The following is a 24962-nucleotide window of genomic DNA, read 5'->3' on the forward strand; positions in this document are numbered from 1 at the left end:
TGGTGAGTATTATAGCTTAGGATGGCCTTGAGGACTGAAGGCAGACTGCATGTGACTAAATGTCCCAACTGGCTTCATTGGTAGGGAAAGGAGAGTGAGCCCGACTGCGTCTAGAGGGTGAGGGAGAGGTGGGTCTCATTCCTGTTCATCTGACCTTGGTGGCAGGTCACTCCCTCTTCCTGTGCCTGACAGCTTGTGCAGCAGTGGTTGCTCTGCCCCTTGCCCAGGCATTTCTCCAGCAGCATAGATTTTTTAAGTTAGCAATTTATTTACTGATTATAGCTTGTTATTTTTTCTGTCTCCAGTCTTCTAGTAGTATCTGAGAGCTTTCAGACACAGTTTTCCATGTGCTAATACAAATTGCTTATAATTACCATCAAGCAAAGCCCAGTGTCTGAAAACAGGCTTTTAGCTGGTTATAAAACTGAAAAACTGTCCTGTATCTTAATTATCCCTTGTCCTACCAATATGACCATCCCTTCATTATCAGGACCTTTCATCTTTGAATTTTTTGCATTTTAATTTGAAGACAACCACAGCTTTCATAAAGTATTCTATGATAACTGACACATATCTTCCTTTCTGAAAATAAACAAAAATATTCCTGAAGATAAAAAAAGCATATCTATAATCACAATAACCCAATCTTTCTCCAACAAGATTTTAATCATTACTTCTGTGAAGGATCCAGGACAAGATATTATAGTTGAAATACAGATCACCCCTCTATAATATCATTGTTACTCTTTTCTGAAAATTAATTTTGTGCACAGACTATGAAGATACACTCACTGAAAGTTTGTTTTGAATAAACTTGCAGCAACTTCTCTGAAACTGAATTATAACTTCTAGAATGTGATGATTTAATGAAGAGAATGGTGCACTCTTTTCTGTGTGCTGCCTTCCATTGCAATCTACTTAGATTTCGAGAGTCATGTCCTTGCACCTGTGTCAGATTCTGTTATGAGAACAAAAGAATCCACTATCAGGAGGGCTTGTTGCTCTGCCATGTCACACAGGCTTTCAAATGATTTCTAGCTATTGTTTGTAACACTTAGGTGTGATTGCAACTTTTTTTCAGAGGAGGTTTATAAAAGCTCTGTAAATTATCAAAGAAAACTAACCACTTTCAATTAAAGAAAAAAATCTACCACACTGACTTTCATGATGAGAGAAACATTTGAGGAAAACAAGAAAATAAATAATTTTGCTTTAGAGTAGATATCCAATGTGATGGTAGGATAAATCACCATATTTGTTCCAGCTAGATTCAAATAATACCAAATTCATTCTCCTCTGTAAAGGAATTTGAAAAATAAAGGTGCTTTTACATTTGATGTTATTTTTCAAAGTTTAAGTAATCTTCGGCACTTATTTTTAAAAGCAAATCTTGTTCCAAAAAGGTCTATTTGCTTTGGGTAAAAAAGTTTCAAATTTGGAAAAAAGTTTCAGGTTCTTTTTTTTTTTTTAACTTTAAAACATTCCTCAAACCAGTGCTGGATCTGTTTGGGTTTGATACAGGTTGTGGCATTGTTTATTTTGAGTATTCTTAAGAGTGGTATTGATATTTGAAGAATCCAAATGGCTAGAAATGCAAAATAGGACAGCAATAATTTATGCTGTTTTAGTCATCTGCTCAGAAATACACATTGAATGAATAACTATTGTACTGTCAAAAATGTTGTACCAGCACTGGGAACTTTGTTGATCTTGGAAGCTTACTGTTTTCTAATCTGTGCTTAGTGACCTTTAAAGTTCCAGTAATATTTGCCTGTTAATGAATCAGTCTTTGTTCAAGGCATTCCATTGACTGATTTTGCATTAGTCAATGGTTTTTATTTAAAAGCCACAAAGACCAGCACAGAGTACTCTGCTTGGTGCTGCTTAAGACCTAAAGAGACAGACTACAGTTTAGGAGCTTGAACTCTAAAGTCAGGCTGCTTCGCTTCAAATCCTGGCTCTGCCACTTATGGCTGGGTAACTTTGGGCAAATTGTTTGACCTCTCTGTGCCTCAGTTTTCTCACTTATAAAATGAGAATAATAATCATCTCAAGGAGTTGTTTGAAAATTAAATAACTTAATAAATGTAAAGGGTTTAGAACAATTCTTGGAATTTAGTAAGCACTGACAGCTTCTAAGATAAATTATTAAAAGTTTCTCTCTAATGGCAGTAGTACATATGTGAGCTTTTCATAAAAACAAAACAAATCAACTACAGAGGAAAGGATATTGATTGAGAATAAGAGCTGGGTACTATATGCTAATTTTTATCCCATGAGAACTGATAAATGAATATCACAATACTTGCCCTGATGCCTCACCTCACAGCTTGATGAGGAGAGCAAAATGAGATAATGGATTCCCCTTCTTACCTTCCTTCCTTCCTTCCTTCTTTCTTTCCTTCCTTCTTTCCTTCCTTCCTTCCTTATTTCCTTCCTTCCTTCCCTCCCTCCCTCCTTCCTTCCTTCCTTTCTTTTTCTTTTTTTCCTTTCTCTCTCTCTTTCTTTCCTTTCTTCTTTCCCTCTCTTCCTCCCTCTCACCTGCCTGCCTTTCTTCCTCTCTCTCTCTCTCTCTCTGTCTCTTAGAGATGAAATATCACTATGTTCACCAAGCTGGCCTTGAATTCCTGGGCTCCAGCAATCCTTCTTTCTCACCCTCCTGAGTACCTGGCACTACAGACACATGCCTCCATGCCTGGTTGAAATAATGTTTACTTTCTATATGAAGCCTTGCCAAAATGTTTAGTCAAAATTTCTCCTTCCTGACCACTCCCTATGCTGTTTGTTTATATTTTCATCATGATACATAACACTAATTTTTCTGTTATAGTTAGTTTTTATATGCTTCTTTCTCCAACTAGATAAGGTCTTGATGGTAAAGACATTCTGTTACTCACTTCTTAAAACTCATCTAGCACCTAAAAATAATAGACATGTATGAGTGTTTATTTAAAGAGGCTCTTACAGGTATAGCTTGACAAATCAACAGAATGATTATTATTACTATTATTGTTATTATAATTACCACCACATGTGACTTTATAGGATATAATTATGTCGGTTTGGGGCATGAATATGAGTAATAGAGTTAGGTGGGGTTAGAATGGAGCAACTCAAACAGGAATTTTTTTTTAAAATAAATTCTGACTTCTTGTATTTCTGTTTTCTCTTTGCATATCTCTCTACACTAAAACATAACACATTAGGTGCAGAAGTATTTTCCTGGCTTTTAATTGGATCAGATGTAAAATAATTGATTATTATGGGATCTGCAAAAAGCCTTATCTTCCCATGCTGTTCCCATATGATAAATGAGGTTTGTGGAAATAACTAATTATGTTTTTGTCTAAATTCCAGCTATAACTTGGGGATTTATTTATTGATCCATTTATCCTTTAAAATTTTTTGGGTCTGGCTTGGTGGCTCACGCCTGTAATCCCAGTACTTTAGGAGGCTGAGGCAGGTGGATCACTAGGTCAGGAGATCGAGACCATCCTGGCTAACACAGTGAAACACCATCTCTACTAAAAATATAAAAAATTAGCCAGACGTAGTGGCATGCCCCTGTAGTCTAGCTACTTGGGAGGCTGAGATAGGAGAATCAATTGCTTGAACAAGGGGGGTGGGTGGAGGTTGTAGTGAGCTGAAATTGTGCCACTGCACTCCAGCCTAGGTGACGGAGCCAGACTCCATCTGAATAAAAAAGGGGAGTATTTTTTTGTCATGTGCTAGCCACTGTGCTAGGCAATGAAACTTGCAGTGTTCAAGTGTATTCTGTATGTGTAAACAGGAATCTCCATTAAGAGGCATAAGAGTCACTCAAACATTGTGGTTCAAATCAACTTGAAAACACAGTTGGGGATCTTTGATCTTAGTTTAACACATTCGGTGATTTTCTTTTCTTGCAGTAATTGGATCTATGAACTTGAATTAATGTAGTGCTCATATTAGGGTATGTCATCTGCACTGATTGCAAAATTTAAACATATGAATCTTACTCTAGGAGAAATTTTACTCTGGCCCACTAGCAACTGCTAAGAATCATCATTTTCATGACTGAACTTGGGCAAGTAACATAACCTTGGAAGCTCATCTGTAAAACTGGGATAGTAACGTTCTGTTTCTAGAGTTCCTTGGATAATTACTTTTATATACTCAAGAAGAACCTATGCTGCTTTTGTGATTCTGTTGCTGAGTCTATTTATTGTTCATAGAAACTATTAGAAATATATGTGAAAAATACAAATTAAAATAGGTTGATATTGTCTCTTAAAATTCACTAGAGTGATGGTAGTTCTGAAGTGTAATGAATGGAGAGAAGTATGCATTTCTTTATCCAGTTTTGAATGTGTGACATGTGGATGTTTCACATTACCTTATGGTGTATCAGATGCATGCTTAAAGCATAAACTTTTAAATGAGACATGCACTTTCATTTTTCATATCTTCTTTGTAGACCTCTGAAATCACCTACATATTTAAAATAAAAAAATTACAATGGAGCAACTACGGCATGCAATTTCTTTCAAAACACAGAGCTTACTAATTTGCATCAAAATAAAAAAAATCAGGACTGCTTAATTAAAACCTTGACACCATCAACCTCTTTAATTATACGTTAAAGAGACTGGCATCCTGGGGATACCAACTTGAAATCAGTGTGCATTTTGAGTGTCTCTAGTGTGTGTACATATGCAAATCACAGAAGAGGAAAGGAGAGGGGCATCAAGAGAAAGCAAAAACATGATTTAAAATTTCTTTGGACCTGAATAATTTCACACTTTTAAAACAGGTAGGAAAAGGGCAAATTTGTCTTTTCAGAAGAAGAATGCAGACTAGAATTGTAAAACAATGTTTCATCTCTTTTCTATGACTAAATTTCAATGCATGCTTTCTTTTTAAAGAACAAAGATTTTTTATGAAAATTATTATTTATAAAACAGAGTTCTAAAGCTTGACTACTGAGTGTTGGATGTATATAGATCATATTGGGCAAATGAAGGAGGAGGGGGCTGCCTGTTTTTCTCCTTCTTTAGAGTGTATATAAATTGTGCAGTAAAATGACTGCCTTTCTTTACGTCTTAATTCTTGTCTTCACTATTATATGCCTATTCCCAATTTCTTTCGCTAGTGTGGGACCCAGCAGCTCTTTGTTCTCATTGTGTCTGCCGTCTCCCTTTCTTTGTGTTTCAGGGATACTGCTACCCGCATCTGCCACTGAGCATGCGGGGAAAAATCCTTCAATAGATTCTTTACTTAGGACTTTCAGTAGTATTATTCCACTTCTCCACGTTTTGGTGATAACCAAAATAATCGTAAAGATAGACCGAAACTTGGAAAAGGCATGAGTGATACAGGTGGTTAGATGGTGGGCTTGCACGCTGGGACACAGGGATGATTAAGGGTAGTCATCACACACATTTATCTAATTTATAGAAGCTCTCACCAAGCATGTTAAATGCAGAACATCCTCCCTGCACACAGACTAGAGATGTAGATTAACAACTGAGAAGATACAAGTGTTTCTGAGCAGGAAGACACAAAACCATATCTAAAACCAATAGATACAATGTGTTAGCAGTTCCAGAGAAATGAGGTATATTGTCACATTGTCACAAAGATTGGTATGTAAAGTCCCTAGCAAGGACTTTCACTAGATAGTATATCATCTGAGGATGAAAACCAGTGGGGTCCATTTTTCTCATAGTATAATCTCAGGTTTTTCTCCGGCTGTGCTAAACACTCAAAATGGTAAGTCAGTGTTCACGGAACAAAACTTGATTCAATTCTTCTGCTTAAAGCCTTTAAAAAAATAAAAATAAAATTTACTCATGGTTTCCAAGTGGTAAGAAACAGCAGGTTAGCAGGTGAGATTAAAGAGTGTTGGGTAGAATTCTGACGTTTTCTGTTTTCTGCTTTTCCCCGGGCAAGTCTGACTTTAATAGCTCATAAATTATTTAACAGAAGGAGCACTATACAATTTTATTCATATTTCTCCCCATAACCGGTTTTGCCTGTTGCACTCACTGCCCGCATCATCCACGAGCTCTTAGAAGGGTTCCTGGCACAGAGTAGGTGCTCAAAGATCTTTTGTTTGGAGAATGAGTGAATATACATAGTGTGTGTATGTATGTATATATATATATATATAAAGCAGTTCTTTTATTGTGGTAAACAATGGTAATAACAGCCCAAATCTGACTATTTTAGAATAAATACTTAAGTGAACAGTTGCCTCCTTAGCAGCTGGCCACTCTCCCTCTTAGAGACAGGGATTTCTTCCTCTTTCTCCTTGGCCTCTTTTCTCCCACCATTTTGTTTCTCTATTAGCAATTGGTACACGAGTGGCGTCGTACCAAAGCCCTTCTGTTCCCCGTGTTTACTTTTCGGTTTTTAGAATAACAATCTCCAGCCTTTGGGTTTTCTATAGGTTTCGTTAGCCAGTGGGTATTAAGTGCTGTCATGGAGCCTAACAGAGCTCTGGGAAGGGAACGAACCAGGGAGCCCGGGGTGTACTCCTCGAGGACCAGCATCTGCAGCTGCTTTTTTGGGAACCCCCTACCCCGGCACCTGGCTCAGAGACCCGCGCAGTTTGCAGTCCCGGCTGCGGCCGGAGGAGGTGCCTGTGGCGGGAAAGTTCAGACCAGGTCCAATCAGGCACCTGGGATTAGGTAGCAAGGGTGGGTGCGGCTCCCCGGCCTTGGCCCCCGCTGCCGGCCCCGCCCACTGGGTGGGCTTCCCCACGGTTCTCCTCCCCCTGCCCCGCCCCCTCGGAGCCCTGGCCCCGCCCCGCCCCGGGGCCGCGGCTAAAACCCGGAGCCGCCCCGACGCCCAGGGGACTGGAGGGACGCACTGAGCATGTGCAGAGCAGCTCGGCGGCGGCTGCTGCGGCTGGAGGCGAGGGCCAGGTGCTGATGCTAACCGCCGGCTCGGCCTCAGCCCGCGCGTGGTCGGCCTCCCAGGCCGGGGCGGCAGGGAAGGAACCGTAGCCTCCTCGTGGCCCGAGGAGCCGGCGCGGCGGCGCTCACTCCCTGGCGGCTGCGGCGCCCTCGGGCCCCACGATGATGGCGGAGCAGGTGAAATGCGCCTCCGCGGCGGTCAGCTCCGGAGCGGGCTCCGGGCCGGTGGTGAACGCGGAGCTGGAGGTGAAGAAGCTGCAGGAGCTGGTGCGCAAGCTGGAGAAGCAGAACGAGCAGCTGCGGAACCGAGCGGCCAGCGCGGCCGCCGCCCCGCACCTGCTGCTGCTGCCGCCGCCACCGCCTGCCGCGCCGCCCCCTGCCGGGGCCTGCAGCCCGTTGGGTCCTCGGAGCCCCCCGGCCGCCACGGCCACCGCCGCGGCCTCGGGGGGCCTGGGGCTCGGGCTGGCTCTGGGCGCGGGGGGCGGAGGCGGCAGCGGCAGCGGCGGCGGCTCCAGCCCCGCGTTCCCGGGCACCTTCTGCCTGCCCAGCCCCGCGCCCTCCCTTCTCTGCAGCCTGGCGCAGACACCCGAGGCGCCCTTCGTCTACTTCAAGCCGGCGGCGGGCTTCTTCGGGCCGGAGCCGGGGGGCGCGGGGACGCCGCCGGGGGGAGCTGCAGCGACGCCCTCGCCGCCCCCAACGCTGCTGGACGAGGTGGAACCGCTGGATCTGGAGAGCGTAGCCGCCTGGCGGGACGAGGATGACTACACCTGGTACTGCCTGGCTCCACTCCCTCCCTGAGCCTGGCCTCGGAGGCTGCGGGCGCCTGGGCGTGGGGGCGGGGGACGCACTGGGGTCCCCTTGCGGCCGCCGGAGTAACTCCCCGCTGTTCCCAGAGGCTGGGGCTGATCCAGCAGGTGTCGAGCCAGGCGGTGACACTTCCCATGATGAGGCTTCTCATGAAGGCAGAAACCTGTTTTCTAATCGCTTCGACTGCAGATGAATCGGCCCCCTCATCTGCCTTGGGTTCTGCTGTTTGCCGATTGTTGGGTCCCAAGCTGCGCGTAGCATTAAGTGCAAAATCCATGTCATCTTGTCTTGTTGCTCAGTGCTGCTCTTTTCCCCAGTTTTTTTTCGGGGGATGACGGGGAATGGCAGGGGTTGGCCTCTTGTCTGCGACTGTTACTGTTCTTTCCTTTTAAACGAACGCTGGACGGGATTTGCATGCTCTTCCTCCTCTGGTGGCATCGGAAGCCGCGTAATGATGGATCTCTTTAGAGAGAGGTTCGTTCTTGCAGTTTGAATTTTGCAGTAGTGTGCCCTTTTGCGCTGCATTTTCATTGAAATCCTATTTTCAGAGACTGGCTTGCTTTTTAAAATAGGGTGACCTCACTCGCTTTCCCATAAATAATAGTGCCAATAAAGAGTACTTTTCAATGAGTGGAATAAACAGGTGGAAAGCACTTTTTTACCTAGACAGTTCCTTGGTTTCTATTTTTAAAATTAAAATGTAGAAGAAACATGAGATTAGAGAAGCCTTATTTTCTTATTTCTTAGAAACTTTTTTAGTTTGGTTATCAAAAGACTTGAGACTGACAGCATTTGTTCAGTTGACATCTAGTTAGCACTGTCTACTTTCCATGAATGAGTAACTTTAAGGGGAGGCATCCAATTACTTTATGATGTATTTTTCTTGCTGCTTGCTCATGGGGGAATAGTCATTTCATGACTGATTTCTTTTGGTTAGTTCCCGTTTTGTGTGGACACCAGACATATGAGATATGTTTCAGATAAGGTGGAACTTGGATTCCTGAAAGGAAAATGAACAGGATTCAGCTCTACATTGCAGAGGCGTGAAGAATAGTTGTAGTTTTCCTTTATTTTAGGTCCTATTTATATAGGACCCTTTCTGTTTTTTCCAAGATAGGTTTTCATTACTTTCTTTGTGTCTCTGTTGCATGATTGCATGGAAGGGAATGGGAAATGGAGATCCTTACTGGTTTCTTGTTGGGAACTGCAGTGTTCTTTTTCCCTTACACTGTATCATGTGAGAGCTCTAACTATAAAGTACATTAGTTAATTGGTTTGATTCAATACTCAAAATATATGGAGCTATAATAAGCCTTTCAGAGGTGTATTCATCATCCACCTTAATACTTTTTGGCAGCTGTGCAGGTAGCTCAAGGTGTAAAAAAAAAATCAACTCATCACTTTCTGGGACTTTAAGGCAGTCTTTCAAAGCTGGACCCTTATTTCTATAAAGCCCAGGGTGTATTGTAATCTCAGTTTCACCCTGAATGTGGTACTAGGAAATGCTTTCATGATGGTCCTTAGATTTCACTAATAACTCTCAGCCTTTATGCCACTTTCAAATTATTTTAGATTGATTTAGTTCCTACTTAGCCTTTCTGATGGTATGTATGTAAACAGTGGAAGGAAGCTTGTTTGTATTTTTCATGCGGAGATACATGGGATCAGTTTAATGCTTAAAATATTTGCACTTTAAAATTGTGATATTGAATATTAGATTAATAATCTAATATATTAATAACTTTTCTTCTTTTGAATGGACTTATATTTAGTTAGCATCCTGCTATTGCTAGTATATTGATACCTAGGCTTTCTTTTTATAGTTTAATTTTGTCGAAATGGCATTGAAATAATCAGCTTTAACAGAAATCATCTACTTAGTGTTATTAGTATATTAGCTCTTCAGATGGTTTGAAGCAAACTAAATTGAAGCAGGTTCTATTTCATTCAACAAGAATGTAGGTGAATAAATCAAAGGCTTGATGCTTGACAAATGTTTCTAGAGACAAATGGCAGAGAATCTCCCTGAAAACAAGGATAGGATTAGAATTCCAGGTGGATAAACAAGGAGGGTTCATTAATCTTAGTGGGATGGACTTAAACATTTTAAAGTTACCTGATTTACAGGAATATTTTTATTATTACATTTTATGCATCAAGATATCTTTTGTATTGCAAATCTTTGGCATATTGATGAAGAAAATACCAACAGGGTTTAATTTTTTAAGTTTAACCTACTTGTTAATGCTTGCAGAGTACTCTGAAGTTCCTTTATCACTGCAGACTACAGTATCTCTGTGGGGTGGTCTCTCAAATAGAGTGCTGTTCATTTGGATTCCCTGATATGTTTGCAGGATGGCAACTTATTTTTATTTCTTGTGTTTATTAAGAAACAACTGGAGCAGGTATATAGTATCTTATTCTAAAAATATTTAAAATGAAGTTTTACATGTTGATTGTAAAAAATGAAAACATGGTCACAAAAATTCTTTCTTGTTCCCAATTTATTACCATGACTCAGAATTCACCCTGTTAATACTCTGTAGATCCTTCAAGATAAAAAACAAAATTATACAAATCAATATACAAACATATACACTCAGGTTTTTTAAACACTTGCCTTTCATTGAACATACCTTGGACATTTGTCTGTCTGTTCATGTGATTTCACATCTCCCAGTAACAATGGCATCATTGTTAGAGTAACAATATTAAGGAACAAGTTACTGTTAACTGTATCACCTACAACTTTTAATGCATTTTTATTATGATTTCATCCTAATGGATTAAACAAAATTTATTTGCTTATTTACTTCGAATAGTACTTTCTGCTAAAATGTCATAATTCAGGAAAGTTTACAAATGTAGATTAATCGCTGAATATTTTAGCTGCTCTTTTATGTAAGTGTATCTTTTCTAATAAAACTTTAGAATACACTATTTTTATTAAAAACTTGAACAAGATTTGGATTAAGTTATGTGTATGAGGAAAATTGTGACTAGTAGAACCAATATTTTCTTTATGATAGTTCATTAGTTAATGATTAACCAGGCTTTTGAGATATTTTTTCTGAATAATTATTTAACCTTTAAGTAGTATGTTAAAAACAAAACAACAACAACAACAAAAAAAAAGCAGCTTTAAAGAGAGTGGTGTGTTCTGCTTTCCATTTTGATGAAAAACTTTGACAAAATAATTTTCTTCTTTGAATATTTATCTTAATTGAATTTTAAGTCTTTAATTTTACCATAATACTACCTGATTATCTTAGCACAGTCCTGCTGGAATTAAGTGTCTCAGAAAGTTAAAGTTGATGGTAATTCCAGAACCTGAATTCTTAAGTCCTCTTATGGCCCTGTAGTAAAACTCTCATCCTGCTATACTGATTCCTCAGTTATCTTACTAATTTGATAGGCTTAGCTCTCCAAAAGGCCACAAGCTAGAATGGAAAAGGGAAAAGTCTGAGTATCAAGAGCACATAAAAAGTTCAAAGGGATTAAAATCTCCATGCATACATGGTACACAGTGTGACTGGATGATTTTCCTATCTTTATGGAAGAAATGTTTTTAAGATTCATGTTGCTGTCCCAATGTCACCAGGCTGCGAAGCACCAGAGTACAAACAGAGTAAGTCAGATTGGTCTGAAGTGGCAATGGGAGCCATTAGCTAACTACATGCTAGACCTTCCTATGACCTGTTTCAGCTCTCTTATTTCAGTGTTGAGGGACAGGAGCTCTGAGGCGAAATGACTTATGTAAGCTCTTCTAGTTACTGATAGAGTTCAGGCTAAAATTCAGATTATTTGTCCAGATTCAGAAGTGTTTACATCATTGATATTTTGTTCCACCAGAGCTGACTGTGTAACTCATTAATGAGTTTATAAAGTCAATTTAGTAGATTGACCAGCATTTCAAAAAAGTGAAATGCAGTGGAATACAAAATCATATCTTATAAGATATGATTATATTATTATATTATCTTATAATATTATATTATAATACTTGCTTTGATTAAACGTATTTCAGTTTTACACATGTGGAAATATTAAATGTATTTTTGCATTTTGATCAAAATTGGAAAAACTCTAGACTGAAAGCAAAATGGAGGAAACAGGTAGAAAAGCACTGAAGATAGTATAGTACTCTGAAGATAAGTTAGGCCCTGCACACCTCAATCGGGAAGATGGCTCTGTATGAGAAAATACTACGATAAAAATAAGCCAGCCAATATAAAATACAGCCATATAAGGATGCTTTATTTTAGTAGAATGACAATTAGCGGAACATTGAGACTATATAAACAGGATGTGGCAAGGATTTTAAATTTTGCCAACTGTGAAAGACAATAGAAAAGTTGTTAATTATTCAAGGGAAAATGGTGATTTGTACAAATTAAGGAAAATTTAATGAATGAGATATTCGTCTTCCACATGTAATACCAAGACCCCAGACAGCTGGCTAACATCATTGCCAATTTTTCATCAAAGCTGTTGAACACCTTGTACTATACATATGGCACAGCTAAATTAAACCACCTAAACTGTTTTTTGCATAATTGATTTTCAGCGAAAAGACCAGAGGGTGCTTCCCTTTCTGACAGTGCTAATTGAAAATGTATGTTTTCCAGGAGCAAATGGTGTTGACTGAAGTGTATGTCATGTGTGTTTGAAATAGGTTAACTTTTAAATGCTGAAGTGAGGTGCTGAAGTAGTTTAGCTCTAACTGGGTGAGGCAGGGTTGGGGGTGGAGGGAAAGTTTGTTATAGGACAGTTTAATAAGTGAAGCTTGAACTTCATATATCCTTTTAAGAGCTTGTTGGCACTAAGTATTGTATCAGCTGTCTAGTTTGATCCTAGCAGGTGCCAGTGACTCAAATGCTGTTAGAACTAAAGATTTGTTGTTTTTTTTTAAATTTTTATTATTTTTATTTTTTGCATTTTAGGTTTTGGGGTACATGTGAAGAACATGCAAGATTGTTGCATAGGTATACAAATGGCAGTGTGATTTGCTGCCTTCCTCCCCTTCACCTGTATCTGGCATTTCTCCCCATGCTATCTCTCCCCAACACCCTACCCCCACTGTCCCTCTCCTATTTCCCCCCAACAGACCCCAGTGTGTGGTGCTCCCCTCCCTGTTTCCATGTGTTCTCATTGTTCAACACCCACCTATGAGTGAGAACATGTGGTGTTTGATTTTCTGTTTTTGGGTCAGTTTGCTGAGAATGATGGTTTCCAGGTTCATCCATGTCCCTACAAAGGACATGAACTCATCATTTTGATGGCTGCATAATATTCCATGGTGTATATGTGCCACATTTTCCCTGTCCAGTCTATCATCGATGGGCATTTGGGTTAGTTCCAGGTCTTTACTATAGTAAGCTGTGCTGCAATGAACATTCGTGTGCATGTGTCCTTATAGTAGAACGATTTGTAATCCTTTGGATATATACCCAGTAATGGGATTGCTGGATCAAATGGAATTTCTATTTCTAGATCCTTGAGGAATAGCCACACTGTCTTCCACAATGGTTGAGCTAATTTACACTCCCACCAACAGTGTAAAAGTGTTCCTATTTCTCCACATCCTCTCCGGCATCTGTTGTCTCCAGATTTTTTAATGATCACCATTCTAACTGGCATGAGATGGTATCTCAATGTGGTTTTGATTTGCATTTCTCAAATGACCAGTGATGATGAGCATTTTTTCATATGTTTGTTGATTGTGCTTATTAGTGTTGAAGTTTCAGCTTTCCTTGAAATAAAACTTGCAGTGATTGAAGGCTTTTAAAATTATTTCTTTGCAAATTGCTGCATATTACTTTTCAGTGGCAGGTATAAGCATATATATATGTGTGTATATATATATATATATAAAGTATATACTTGTATATGTATATATATATTCATATATATATGACTTGTTTTTTGTATTATTTACAAAAAGCTGACTTTAGAACCAAATATTTTGAGAATAACTGAGACTTTGTTTTCTAGACAATTGTCATACTTCATTGGAAACGTAGGGTTATCGTGGGCTTTGTATTATTTTTGGTCTCCTTGCCTATCTAATTTTGGAGATGTGTTGTACTCAAGGAGTTTTTGGCTGTATGATCTCTGTGCCTAGTTTTTTGTATTATCTGCAAAAACATGACTTTAGTATCAAATATTTTGAGAATGAGACTTTTTTTCTAGACAATTGTCATACTTCATTGGAAACATTAAGGGTTATTGTGGGCTTTTTCTTCTTTCTTTAAATCCAGCTCTAGTCCAAGTCACAGAAATACTATGCTGAAAGCTATTCTGCCCACTTTTGGGAGACTGATACTGAAAATGATCACTCCTGTCTTAATGCCATACGTTTGTGTGGCACCACAACAGTTTTATCAAAATAATGCGATAAATAACATGTAAGTGGTTTTTAAAACTCCTCTCATGAGGCTTATTACAGGAACCAGTCCTCTACTCCCTCCTGCTGCTAAGTCCTTCGCATAGGCATCACTTTATACTCTTCTAGCTGTTTCTTTTTTCTTTATTTCTAAACAGTCTTAATTTTTTTTTGATCTTAGACATCTGTGAACTTATTATGGAAGATGAAAACTTAGCTCTCTTCCTCTCATCCTCCTACCGTATCTCTTTCTCATAATGGTTTTCATGGTTTTTCTTTTATATTTAATGTATGCATTATAATTATAATTTACTAGCTGAGTCCTGTTAATTGCATGTTACGTGTACATTCTCTGACCCCTTTGTTCCTCCAAGAGGTAGTAATGGCCTTTCTTTTCTCCTCTTCACTTTCTTTAATTACCTATCAGAAATTGTTTCCCCAAACACTCTAAAGGAGCCATAAAATCCCTCAATAAGGCCATACACATTTGGCAATCTGTTAATCTCTTTTTTAAAATTTACATTGTAGTGCTATCCCCTCTGAAACTCTTAATCTCATTGCTGTAGTTTTTACTGTTTTCCCCCCAGGCCGGATGCATACTGCTGTTGCCATGGGAACTCTTTCAGTTTCTCGGTTAATGTGGATTCCCTACTTAAATCCTTTTCCTTTGTGTTTCATTTATTCTCTTAGGTGGGGCACAGCCTTCAGTAGATTTCTGAGAAAGGAGACCTGCATGAGAGGTACACTTTGAGATCCTGCATATTTGAAAATGTCGCTCTACCCTTACATAAGATTCGTAGTTGGAGTGGCTATAAAAGTCTAAGTGAACCTTTTCCTCATGTTGAAAGCATTGTTCCATTTTGTTCTAGCTTCTGCTATGTTCTAGCTATTGAGTGCACTGTGTTTGGTTATCTAATCCTTTTTGACTTTTTCTTTTGCTTCCTTTATCTCTAGTATTCTAAAATGTCATGTTGTACCTTGGTATGGGTTATTTTATTTATTTGGTATGCTGGACATTTGTGCTCACTTTCACCCTAGAATTGCATGAGACCTGGCTTCCAGTTTGGAAATTTTCTTCCTTTTTTTTTTTTAAATAACTTTCCAGTTTCTTTTTTTAAGAGCTTGTAACAGACAGATGTAGGTCATTCCCATTGGTTTAATCACTTGATTTTCTTATCTGTCTTATCCCATTGCTAATCTGCCTTTATTTGTTTTCAGGAGACTTCTTCAACTTGATATTTCAAACTCATTTATTGACTCTTTTGTTTTTGCTATGATAGTCTCATTTTCCAAGCATGAAGAAACTGTGTTTTAAATCTCTGTGTGTGTGTGTGTGTGCTTGCATGTGTGTGTGTGAATGTAACATTTTCTCTTAGATGAAATAAACTTGTCTTGGAATTTTCATCTGTTCTCTGTGTTTTTCTCTTTGGTTCTTTTTACCCCCTCTACTTTTAGTCTCAGTGTTTCATGTAAAAGGAATATTTTACACATTTGGTGTCAGTCGTTTTCTGTTCATACTGAAATGAGGTATTAAAGCAGATCTAAAGCTCTCCATGGATGGCGCTCCTTGGTGCAACTTACTAGTGATTGGATGGGTAGCCAGCCCATATTCAAGTATCTCTTGGTTTTGTCTTGGGTTCATCTCTTTCTCTAGGCATAAACCTTCTATACTCCTAAGAGGTATAAGCAAGGCAGTCACTTCTAGGAATATAAAGAGAGAAATGGGACCAGAATTGTAACTAGTCAGCATGTTGACTTCCATTTAATCTTTGGTTAACTAAGGTAGCTCATTTCTCCATCAGCTAAGTTTGGTGTGCCTGAAGTCAGGGCCTCTCTGGATCAGCTTATTCACATAGCAAAGTCTCTGGTTTCAGGTTGAGATGAAGAGAGGGCAGTAGTAGGACAGGTTCTATGGGAGGGGATCTGGGATTCCAGTGGTTCTTTTGGTAGACTTTCAACTGAATTCACTGCTTTCAGTGCTGTGATCATCCCTACCATCTATGAAATGCAAGGTGGGAGTGAGATACAGTACCAGACAATAAGAATTGGACTATGGAGTATGAAAGAGAAATCTACATAAGTGAACATGGCATAGTGGGTCACGTAGAAACTGAATGTTCTTGTAGAATGAACACTGCTTTTGAATATGCTGTGAGGCTGTGTAGACAAATGAAATACTTGTATCACATAGGCCCTAAGAAATTGAAGACAGCTTCCTGCAAGGTGGTGGTCCCCTGCAAACAAAAAAAGGACTCTATCAAAACAAACAAAAAAGTGAATGGGAGTATCTGGAATCCAGAGTTATGCTGGCTAGAGGAAAGTTCTTAGCAGCAGAAGAGATCAGCAATTGTCCCATAGGGTGTTGGAGGTAACAGGTGGAGCATTGCTTTAGATAGCAGCTTAAGATGGTAGCTGGGAGAGATTTGAGAACAACAGGCATAAGCTCAGAGACATGAATTCTCCCAGCAGGGGTTGACAGACACCTCATACAGGACAGCTCCGGCTGACATCTGGCAGGTGCCCCTCTTGGATGAAGCTTCCAGAAGAAGCAATAGGCAGCAATCTTTGCTGTTCTGCAGCCTCCACTGGTGATACCCAGGCAAATAGGGTCTGGAGTAGACCTCCAGGAGACCTGCAGCGGAGGGGCCTGACTGTTAGAAGGAAAACTAACAAACAAAGGAATAGCATCAACATTAACAAAAAGGATGCCCACACAGAAATCCCATCTGAAGGTCATCAACATCAAAGACCAAATGTAGATAAATCCACAAAGATGAAGCAAAACCAGCCTAAAAAGGCTGAAAATTCCAAAAACCAGAACACCTCTTCTCCAAAAGATTATAACTCGTCGCCAGCAAGGGAACAAAACTGGATGGAGAATGAGTTTCATGAATGGACAGAGGTGAACTTCAGAAAATGGATAATAACAAACTCCTCAGAACTAAAGGAGCATGTTCTAACCCAATGCAAGGAAGCTAAGAACCTTGAAAAAAGGTTAGAGGAATTGATAACTAGAATAACCAGTTTAGAGAAGAACATAAATCACTTCATGGAGCTGAAAAACACAGCACAAGAACTTCGTGAAGCATACTCAAGTATCAGTAGCCAAATCAATCAAGCAGAAGAAAGAGTATGAAAGGTTGAAGACCAACTTAATGAAATAAAGTGTGAAGACAAGATTAAAGAAAAAAGAATGAAAAGGAATGAACAAAGCCTCCAAGAAATATGGGACTATGTGAAAAGACCATACCTACATTTGATTGGTCTACCTGCAAGTGACAGGGAGAATGGAACCAAGTTGAAAAACAGTCTTCAGGATATTATCCAGGAGATCTTCCCCAACATAGCAAGACAGGCCAACATCCAAATTCAGGAAATACAGAGAACACCACAAAGCAACCCCAAGACAGATAGTCATCAGATTTACCAAGGTTGAAATGAAGAAAAAAATGTTAAGGGCAGCCAGAGAGAAAGGTTGGATTACCCAGAAAGGGAAGCCCATCAGAATAACAGCGGATCTCTCTGCAGAAACCCTACAAGTCAGAAGAGAGTGGGGGCCAATATTCAACATTCTTAAAGAAAAGAATTTTCAACCTAGAATTTCGTATCCAGCCAAACTAAGCTTCATAAGTGAAGGAGAAGTAAAATCCTTTACAGACAAGCAAATGCTGAGAGATTTTGTCACCACCACATGTGCCTTACAAGAGCTCCTGAAGGAAGCAACAAATATGGAAAGGAAAAACCAGTACCAGCCACTGCAAAAACATATGAAATGGGACCATTGACACTATAAAGAAACTGTATCAACTAAAGGACAAAATAACCAGCTAGCATCATAATGACAGAATCAAATTCACACAAAACAATATTTAATCTTAAATGTAAACGGGCTAAATGCCCCAGTTAAATGACACAGACTGGCAAATTGGATAAAGAGTCAAGATTCATTGATGTGCTGTATTCAGGAGACCCATCTCATGTGCAAAGACACACATAGGCTCAAAATAAAGGGATAGAGGAAGATTTGCCACGCAAATGGAAAGAGAAAAAAAAAGCAGGGTTTGCAATCCTAGTCTCTGATAAAACTGACTTTAAAACAACAAAGATGAAAAAAGACAAAGAAGGGCATTACATAATGGTAAAGGGATAAATGCAACAAGAAGAGCTAACTATTCTAAATATGTATGCACCCAATACGGGAGTATCCAGAGTCATAAAGTAAGTTCTTAAAGACATAAAAGAGACTTAGACTCCCACACAATAATAATGGGAGACTTTAACACCCATTGTCCATATTAGATCAATGAGACAGAAAAATTACCAAGGATATTCAGGACTTGAACTCAGCTCTGGCCCAACGGGGATCTACAGAACTCTGTACCCCAAATCGAAGGAATATGCATTCTTCTCAGCACCACATCACACTTAATCTAAAATTGACCACATAATTGGGAGTAAAACACTCCTCAGCAACTGCAAAAGAATGGAAATCCTAGCACACAGTCTCTCAGACCACAGTGCAATCAAATGAGAACTCAGGATTAAGAAATTCACTGACAACCACACAACTACATGGAAACTGAACAACCTGTTCCTGAATGACTACTGGGTAACAAAATTAAGGCAGAAATAAATAAGTTCTTTGAAACCAGTAAGAACAAAGACACAACATACCAGAATCTCTGGAAGACAGCTAACGCAGTGTTTAGTGGAAAATTTATAGCACTAAATGCCCACAGGAGAAAGTGGCAAAGATCTAAAATTGACACCCTAACATCACAATTCAAAGAACTAGAGGAGCCAGAGCAAACAGATTCAAAGCTAGTAGAAGACAAGAAATAACTAAGATCAGAGCAGAACTGAAGGACATAGAGACACAAAAAGCCCTTCAAAAAAAAAGAAAAAAAAAAACACAAAACATTGAATTCAAGAGCTGGTTTTTTGAAAAGATTAACAAAATAGACCACTAACCAGGCTAATGAAGAAGAAAAGAGAGAAGAATCAAATAGACACAATAAAAAAAAGATAAAGGGGATATCACCACCAATCCCACAGAAATACAAACTACCATTCAAGAATACTATAAACACCTCTATGCAAATAAACTAGAAAATCTAGAAGAAATATATAAATTCCTGGACACATATACCCTCCCAAGACTAAACCAGGAAGACGTCAAATCCCTGAATAGACCAATAACAAGTTATGAAATTGAGGCAGTAATTAATATCCTACCCACCAAAAAAAGCCCAGAACCTGACAGACTCACAGTCATATTCTGTCAGAGGTACAAAGAGGAGCTGGTACCGTTCCTTCTGAAACTATTCCAAACAATAGAAAAAGAGGGACTCATTTAATGAGGCCAGCATCATCCTAATACCAAAACCTGGCAGAGACACAACAAAAAAGAGAAAATTTCACCTCAGTATCCATGAGGAGCATTGATGTGAAAATCCTCAATAAAATACTGGAAAACTGAATCCAACAGCACATCAAAAAGCTTATCCACCATGATCAAAATGGCTTCATCCCTGGGATCCAAGTCTGGTTCAATATGTGCAAATCAATAAACGTAATCCATCACATAAACAGAATCAGTGACAAAAACCACATGATTATCTCACTAGATGCAGAAAAGGCCTTCGACAAAATTCAATACCACTTCATGCTAAAAACTCAATAAACTAGGTATTGATGGAACATATCTCAAAATAAGAGCTATTTATGACAAACCCACAGCCAGTATCATACTGAATGGGCAAAAGCTGGAAGCATTCCCTTTGAAAACCAGCACAAGACAAGGATGCTCTCTCACCACTCCTGTTCAATATAGTATTGGAAGTTCTGGCCAGGGCAATCTTGCAAGAGAAAGATATAAAGGGTATTCAAAGAGGAAGAGAGAAAGTAAAATTGTCTCTGTTTGCAGATGACATGATTGTATATTTAGAAATCCCCTTTTTCTCTGCCCCAAATCTCCTTAAGCTGATAAGCAACTTCAGCAAAATCTCAGGATACAAAATCAAGTGTAGAAATCACAAGCATTCCTTTACACCAATAATAGCCAAATCATGAGTGAACTCCCATTCACAATTGCTACAGAGAGAATAAAATACCTAGGAATACAACTCACAAGAGCTGTGAAGGACCTCTTCAAGGAGAACTCTAAACCACTACTCAAGGAAATAAGAGAGGACACAAAACAAACAGGAAACATTCCATTCTCATGGATAGGAGGAATCAATGTCGTGAAAATGGCCCTACTGCCCAAAGCAATTTATAGATTCAATGCTATCCCCATCAAACTACCATTGACTTTCTTCACAGAATTAGAAAAAACTACTTTAAATTTCATATGGAACCCAAAAAGAATCCATATAGCCAAAACTATCCTAAACAAAAAGAACAAGGCTGGAGGCATACCTAACTTCAAGCTATACTACAAGCCTACAGTAACCAAAACAGCATGGTACTGGTACCAAAACAAATATATAGACCAATGGAACAGAATGAAGGCCTCAGAAATAATGCCACACATTTGAAACTGTCTGATCTTTGACAAACCTGACAAAAAATAAGCAATGGTGAAAGGATTCCCTATTCAATAAGTGGTGTTGGGAAAACTGGCTAGCCATATGCAAAAAACAGAAACTAGACAACTTCTACAAAAATTAACTCAAGATGGATTAAGGACTTAAATGTAAAACCTAAAACCATAAAAACCCTAGAAGAAAACCTAGGCAAAACCATTCAGGACATAGGCATTGGCAAAGACTTCATGACTAAAACACCAAAGCAATGCCAACAGAAGCCAAAATTGAGAAATGGGATCTAATTAAACTAAAGAGCTTCTGCACAACAAAGGAAACTATCATCAGAGTGAACAGGCAACCTACAGAATGGGAGAACATTTTTGCAATCTATCTGACAAAGGGCTAACATCCAGAATCTACAAATAATGAAACACATTTACAAGGAAAAAAACAACCCCATCAAAAAGCAGGTGAAGGATATGAACAGACACTTCTCAAAAGAAGACATTTATGCGGCCAACAAACATGAAAGAAAGCTCATCATCACTGGTCATCAGAGAAATGCAAATCAAAACCACAATGAGATACCATTTCAGGCAGTTAGAATGGGGATCATTAAAAAGTCAGGAGACAACAGATGCTGGAGAGGACATGGAGAAATAGGAACGCTTTTACACTGTTGGTGGGAGTGTAAATTAGTTCAACCATTCTGGAAGACAGTGTGGCAATTCCTTAAGGATCTAGAACCAGAAATGCCATTTGACCCAGTAATCCCATTAATGGGTATATACCCAGAGGTTTATAAATCATTCTGTACTATAAAGACACATGCACATGTATGTTTATTGCAGCACGGTTCACAGCAGCAAAACTTGGAACCAACCCAAATGCCCATCAATGATAGACTGGATAAAGAAAATGTGGCACCTATATACCATGGAATCCCATGCAGCCATTAAAAAGGATGAATTCATGTTTTTTGCAGGGACATGGATGAAGCTGGAAACCATCCTTCTCAGCAAACTAACATAGGAACAGAAAGCCAAACACTGCATGTTCTCATTCATAAGTAGGAGTTGAACAATAAGAACACATAGGGAGGGGAACATCACACACCAGGCCCTGTTGGGGAGTTGGGGACTAGGGGAGGGATAACATTAGGAGAAATACCTAATGTAGATGATGGGTTGATGGGTGCAGCAAACCACCATGGCACATGTATACCTATGTAACAAACTTGCATGTTCTACACTTATATCCCATAATTTAAAGTATAATAAAAAATAGAAAATTGGTGAAAGAAGTATAGAGATAAGGAAACTCCACAGTTGACTAGTGGCTCATTTCTGTCGGGTCTGTGGTATTCATGGCTTTTTACATACATGGTAGATGGCACCTATGAGTTTCTCATCTTAAGAACACCAAATGCTGGTCATAGTGGCTCATGTCTGCAATCCCAGCCCCTTGGGAGGCTAAGCAGGAAGATTGCTTGAGCTCAGGAGTCTGAGACCAATCTGGACAACATGGGGAGACCCCATTGCTACAAAAAACTTAAAAAAATAGCTAGGTGTGATGGTGCATGCCTGTGGTCCTAGCAATTTAGGAGGCTGAGGTGGGAGGATTACTTGAGCCCAGGAGGTTGAAGCTGCAGTGAGGTGTGTTTGTCCCACTGCTCTCCAGCCTGGGTGACAGAGCAAGACCACGTCTGAAAAAATAAAACAAAATCACAAAGCAGTGATTCCTTATCCTGTGACTTTTTAAAAACTGCTTTATTGGAATATAATTAACATGTAAACTGCATGTTCTTAAAATGTACAATTTGATAGACTTTAACATGTATATATATCCAGGAAATCATGATCACAGTTAATGTGTGGTGAACAGATTTCAACACTTAAAGTTTCCCATGGCCCCTTGTATTCCTTATTCTTTCACTTCTGATCCTTGCTACCTCTAACCCAGACAACCCCTGATCTGTTTTCTGTCAGTATAGATTAGTCATCCAGACTGGAGTTCAGTGGCCCGATCTCAGCTCACTGCAACTTCTGCCTCCTGGGTTCAGATGATTCTCTTGCCTCGGCCTCCCAAGTAACTGAGATTACAGGCACATGCCACCACACACAGCTAAATTTTGTATTTTTAGTAGAGATGGGTTTTCACCTCGTTGGCCAGGCTGGTCTTGAACTCCTGACCTCAAGTAATCTACTCACTTTGGCCTCCGAAAGTGCTGGGATTACAGGTGTAGTTTGCATTTTTTATAGTTTTATATCAATAAAGTCACAGAATATGTAGTCTTCCATTTGTTTTGGTCTGACTCCTTTCAAGCTAGATAGTTATTTTATAATTTGTGTTGTTACATGAATCAGTAGTTCATTTTTATTGTGGGAGCCATTAGATTGCATGACTGTAACCACGGCTTGTTTATCCACTCATCTTTTGATGGGCACTTGGGTTGTTTTTAGTGTTTGTTTATGGCAAATAAAGCTGCTTTGGACATTTATGTTTAAGTCTTCCTATGAACATGCTTTCATTTCTCTTGGATAAATACTTATAACTTGAGTGTCTGGAACAGAGAGTAGTTGTACGTTAACTTTTTAAGAAGCTGCCAAACTCTTTTTCCAAAGTGGTTTCACCATTTTACATCCATCACCAGTGTATGAAGTTTTCGGTGGCATCAAATCTTCCTCGACACTTGCTATAACTAGTATTTTTCATTTTAGTCATTCTAATAGGCATATGGTGGTATCTCATTGTGGTTTTAGCTATTTTCCTAGTGACCAATGATGAAGATCTTTTCATATAGCTGTTTGCCATAATAGGTTCTTTTTTGGTAAAATGTATAATCAAACCTTTTGTCCATTTGTAAAATTGAGTTGTTTACTATTTGCAGAGTTTTGTGTTTTCTACGTAAAAGTTCTTTGGTAGATACACGCTTTGCAATTATGTCTTTCCCAATCCAAGGTTTAATCACTCATTCTTTTAGCAATGTCTTTCAAAAAGAAAAGTTTTTAATTTTGATAAAGTCCAATTGATATATTGTTTTATGGATCATGTTTTTAGTCTTATAAATTGTATCTGAGAAGTATTTGCCAACTTAGGGACACAAAGGCTTTTACCTTTGGTTTCTTATGAAAGTGTTACAGTTTCAAGTTTTACATTTTTTGTCTGTGCTCTTTTTTGAGTTAGTTTTGGATATTGTTTGTAGTATGGATCAAAATTCTTTTTTTTTTTTTTTTGGCATATAGATACCATTTTGTTCTGGTACCATTTATTTAAAAGACTATCCTTTAAATTGTATTTTACTAAAAATCATATTCCATATACGTGTGGTTTTACTTCTGGGCTATTTTTTCCACTAATCTGTTTATGCTACATTAAACTGTCTTCATTACTGTCATGAGCTTCAATCAGTGGAATAGCTCTCCAATTTTTTTTTTTTAACATTTGTTTGGCTATTTTAAGATCTTTGCATTTCCATATGAATTTTATATCATCTTCTACATTTCTACAAAATAGTCTGCTGGAATTTCGATTGGCATTTTGCAAATTATGTGGACCAATTTAAGGAGAATTGACATCTTAATATTTATTTTCTAACTCATAAAAATGGCGTATCTCTCCAGTTATGTCCTCTTTAATTCTCAGCGTGTTTTGTAGTCAGTGTTCAGGTTCTGCACTTCTTTTGTCAGATTTATCCTTAAGCATCTTATAGTTTTTAAAAATGCTATTGTAAATGGAAAGTGAAATTTTAAAAATATGAATTGGTTTGTTAATATATACAAGTATACAATTGACTTTGCTACATCAATCTGGTATCCTACAATCTTGCTACTAAACTCATTTATTCTATTATCATTTTTGTAGATTCTTCAGATTTTTTTTTTACGTAGATGATTATGTCATCTGTGAATAAAGACAGATTTGCTTCTTTCTTTCCAATGTAAATGTTTTAAATTTATTGCCTGATTGCATTGGCTAGAATCTTCAGCAGAGTGTTAAAACAGAAGTGTTGAGAACCAATGTCTGTGTCTGTTTTCTGATATCACAGGCAAAACATTCAGCCTTTTACCGTTAACTATGCTGTTTTTGTAGATGCCTTCAATAGGTTGAGGATGTTTCTGTTTCTGATTTGATGAGAATTTTTATCAGAAGTGGACATCAAATCCTTTTTTTTCTATTGAGATTATCATATACTTTTTCATTTAAGTTAATCTGGTAAGTTATATTGATGCTTGAGTTTAGACCAACTTTTTATTTCTGGGATAAACCCCACTTGTTAATGGCAAAGTATGTTAATGGTTAAGTTAGACTCAATTTACTGAAATACTTAGACTTTTGACA

At 38.6% G+C, this 24962-nt stretch overlaps 1 protein-coding gene across 4 annotated transcripts in view; it reads left to right on the top strand.

Moving 5' to 3' along the window:
- Positions 1–6821: 6821 nt before the first annotated feature.
- Positions 6822–24962, top strand: part of SLAIN1 (SLAIN motif family member 1) — a 63276-nt gene continuing 45135 nt past the window's right edge. Inside the window, exon 1 of one of the 4 annotated variants that reach the window (XM_032277433.1) lies at positions 6822–7669. In XM_032277433.1, the coding sequence (XP_032133324.1) occupies positions 7062–7669 (608 nt within the window). In that variant the 5' untranslated portion in view covers positions 6822–7061. Of the gene's footprint in view, positions 7670–7742; positions 8181–24962 lie in introns of those variants that run through there. The other 3 variants (XM_032277434.1, XM_032277435.1, XM_032277436.1) reach the window with 3 other exon arrangements.

The sequence above is a fragment of the Sapajus apella genome, unplaced genomic scaffold, assembly GCF_009761245.1.
Source record: "Sapajus apella isolate SASKATOON/1434 unplaced genomic scaffold, GSC_monkey_1.0 scaffold9, whole genome shotgun sequence".
NCBI classification, from domain to species: Eukaryota; Metazoa; Chordata; class Mammalia; order Primates; family Cebidae; genus Sapajus; species Sapajus apella.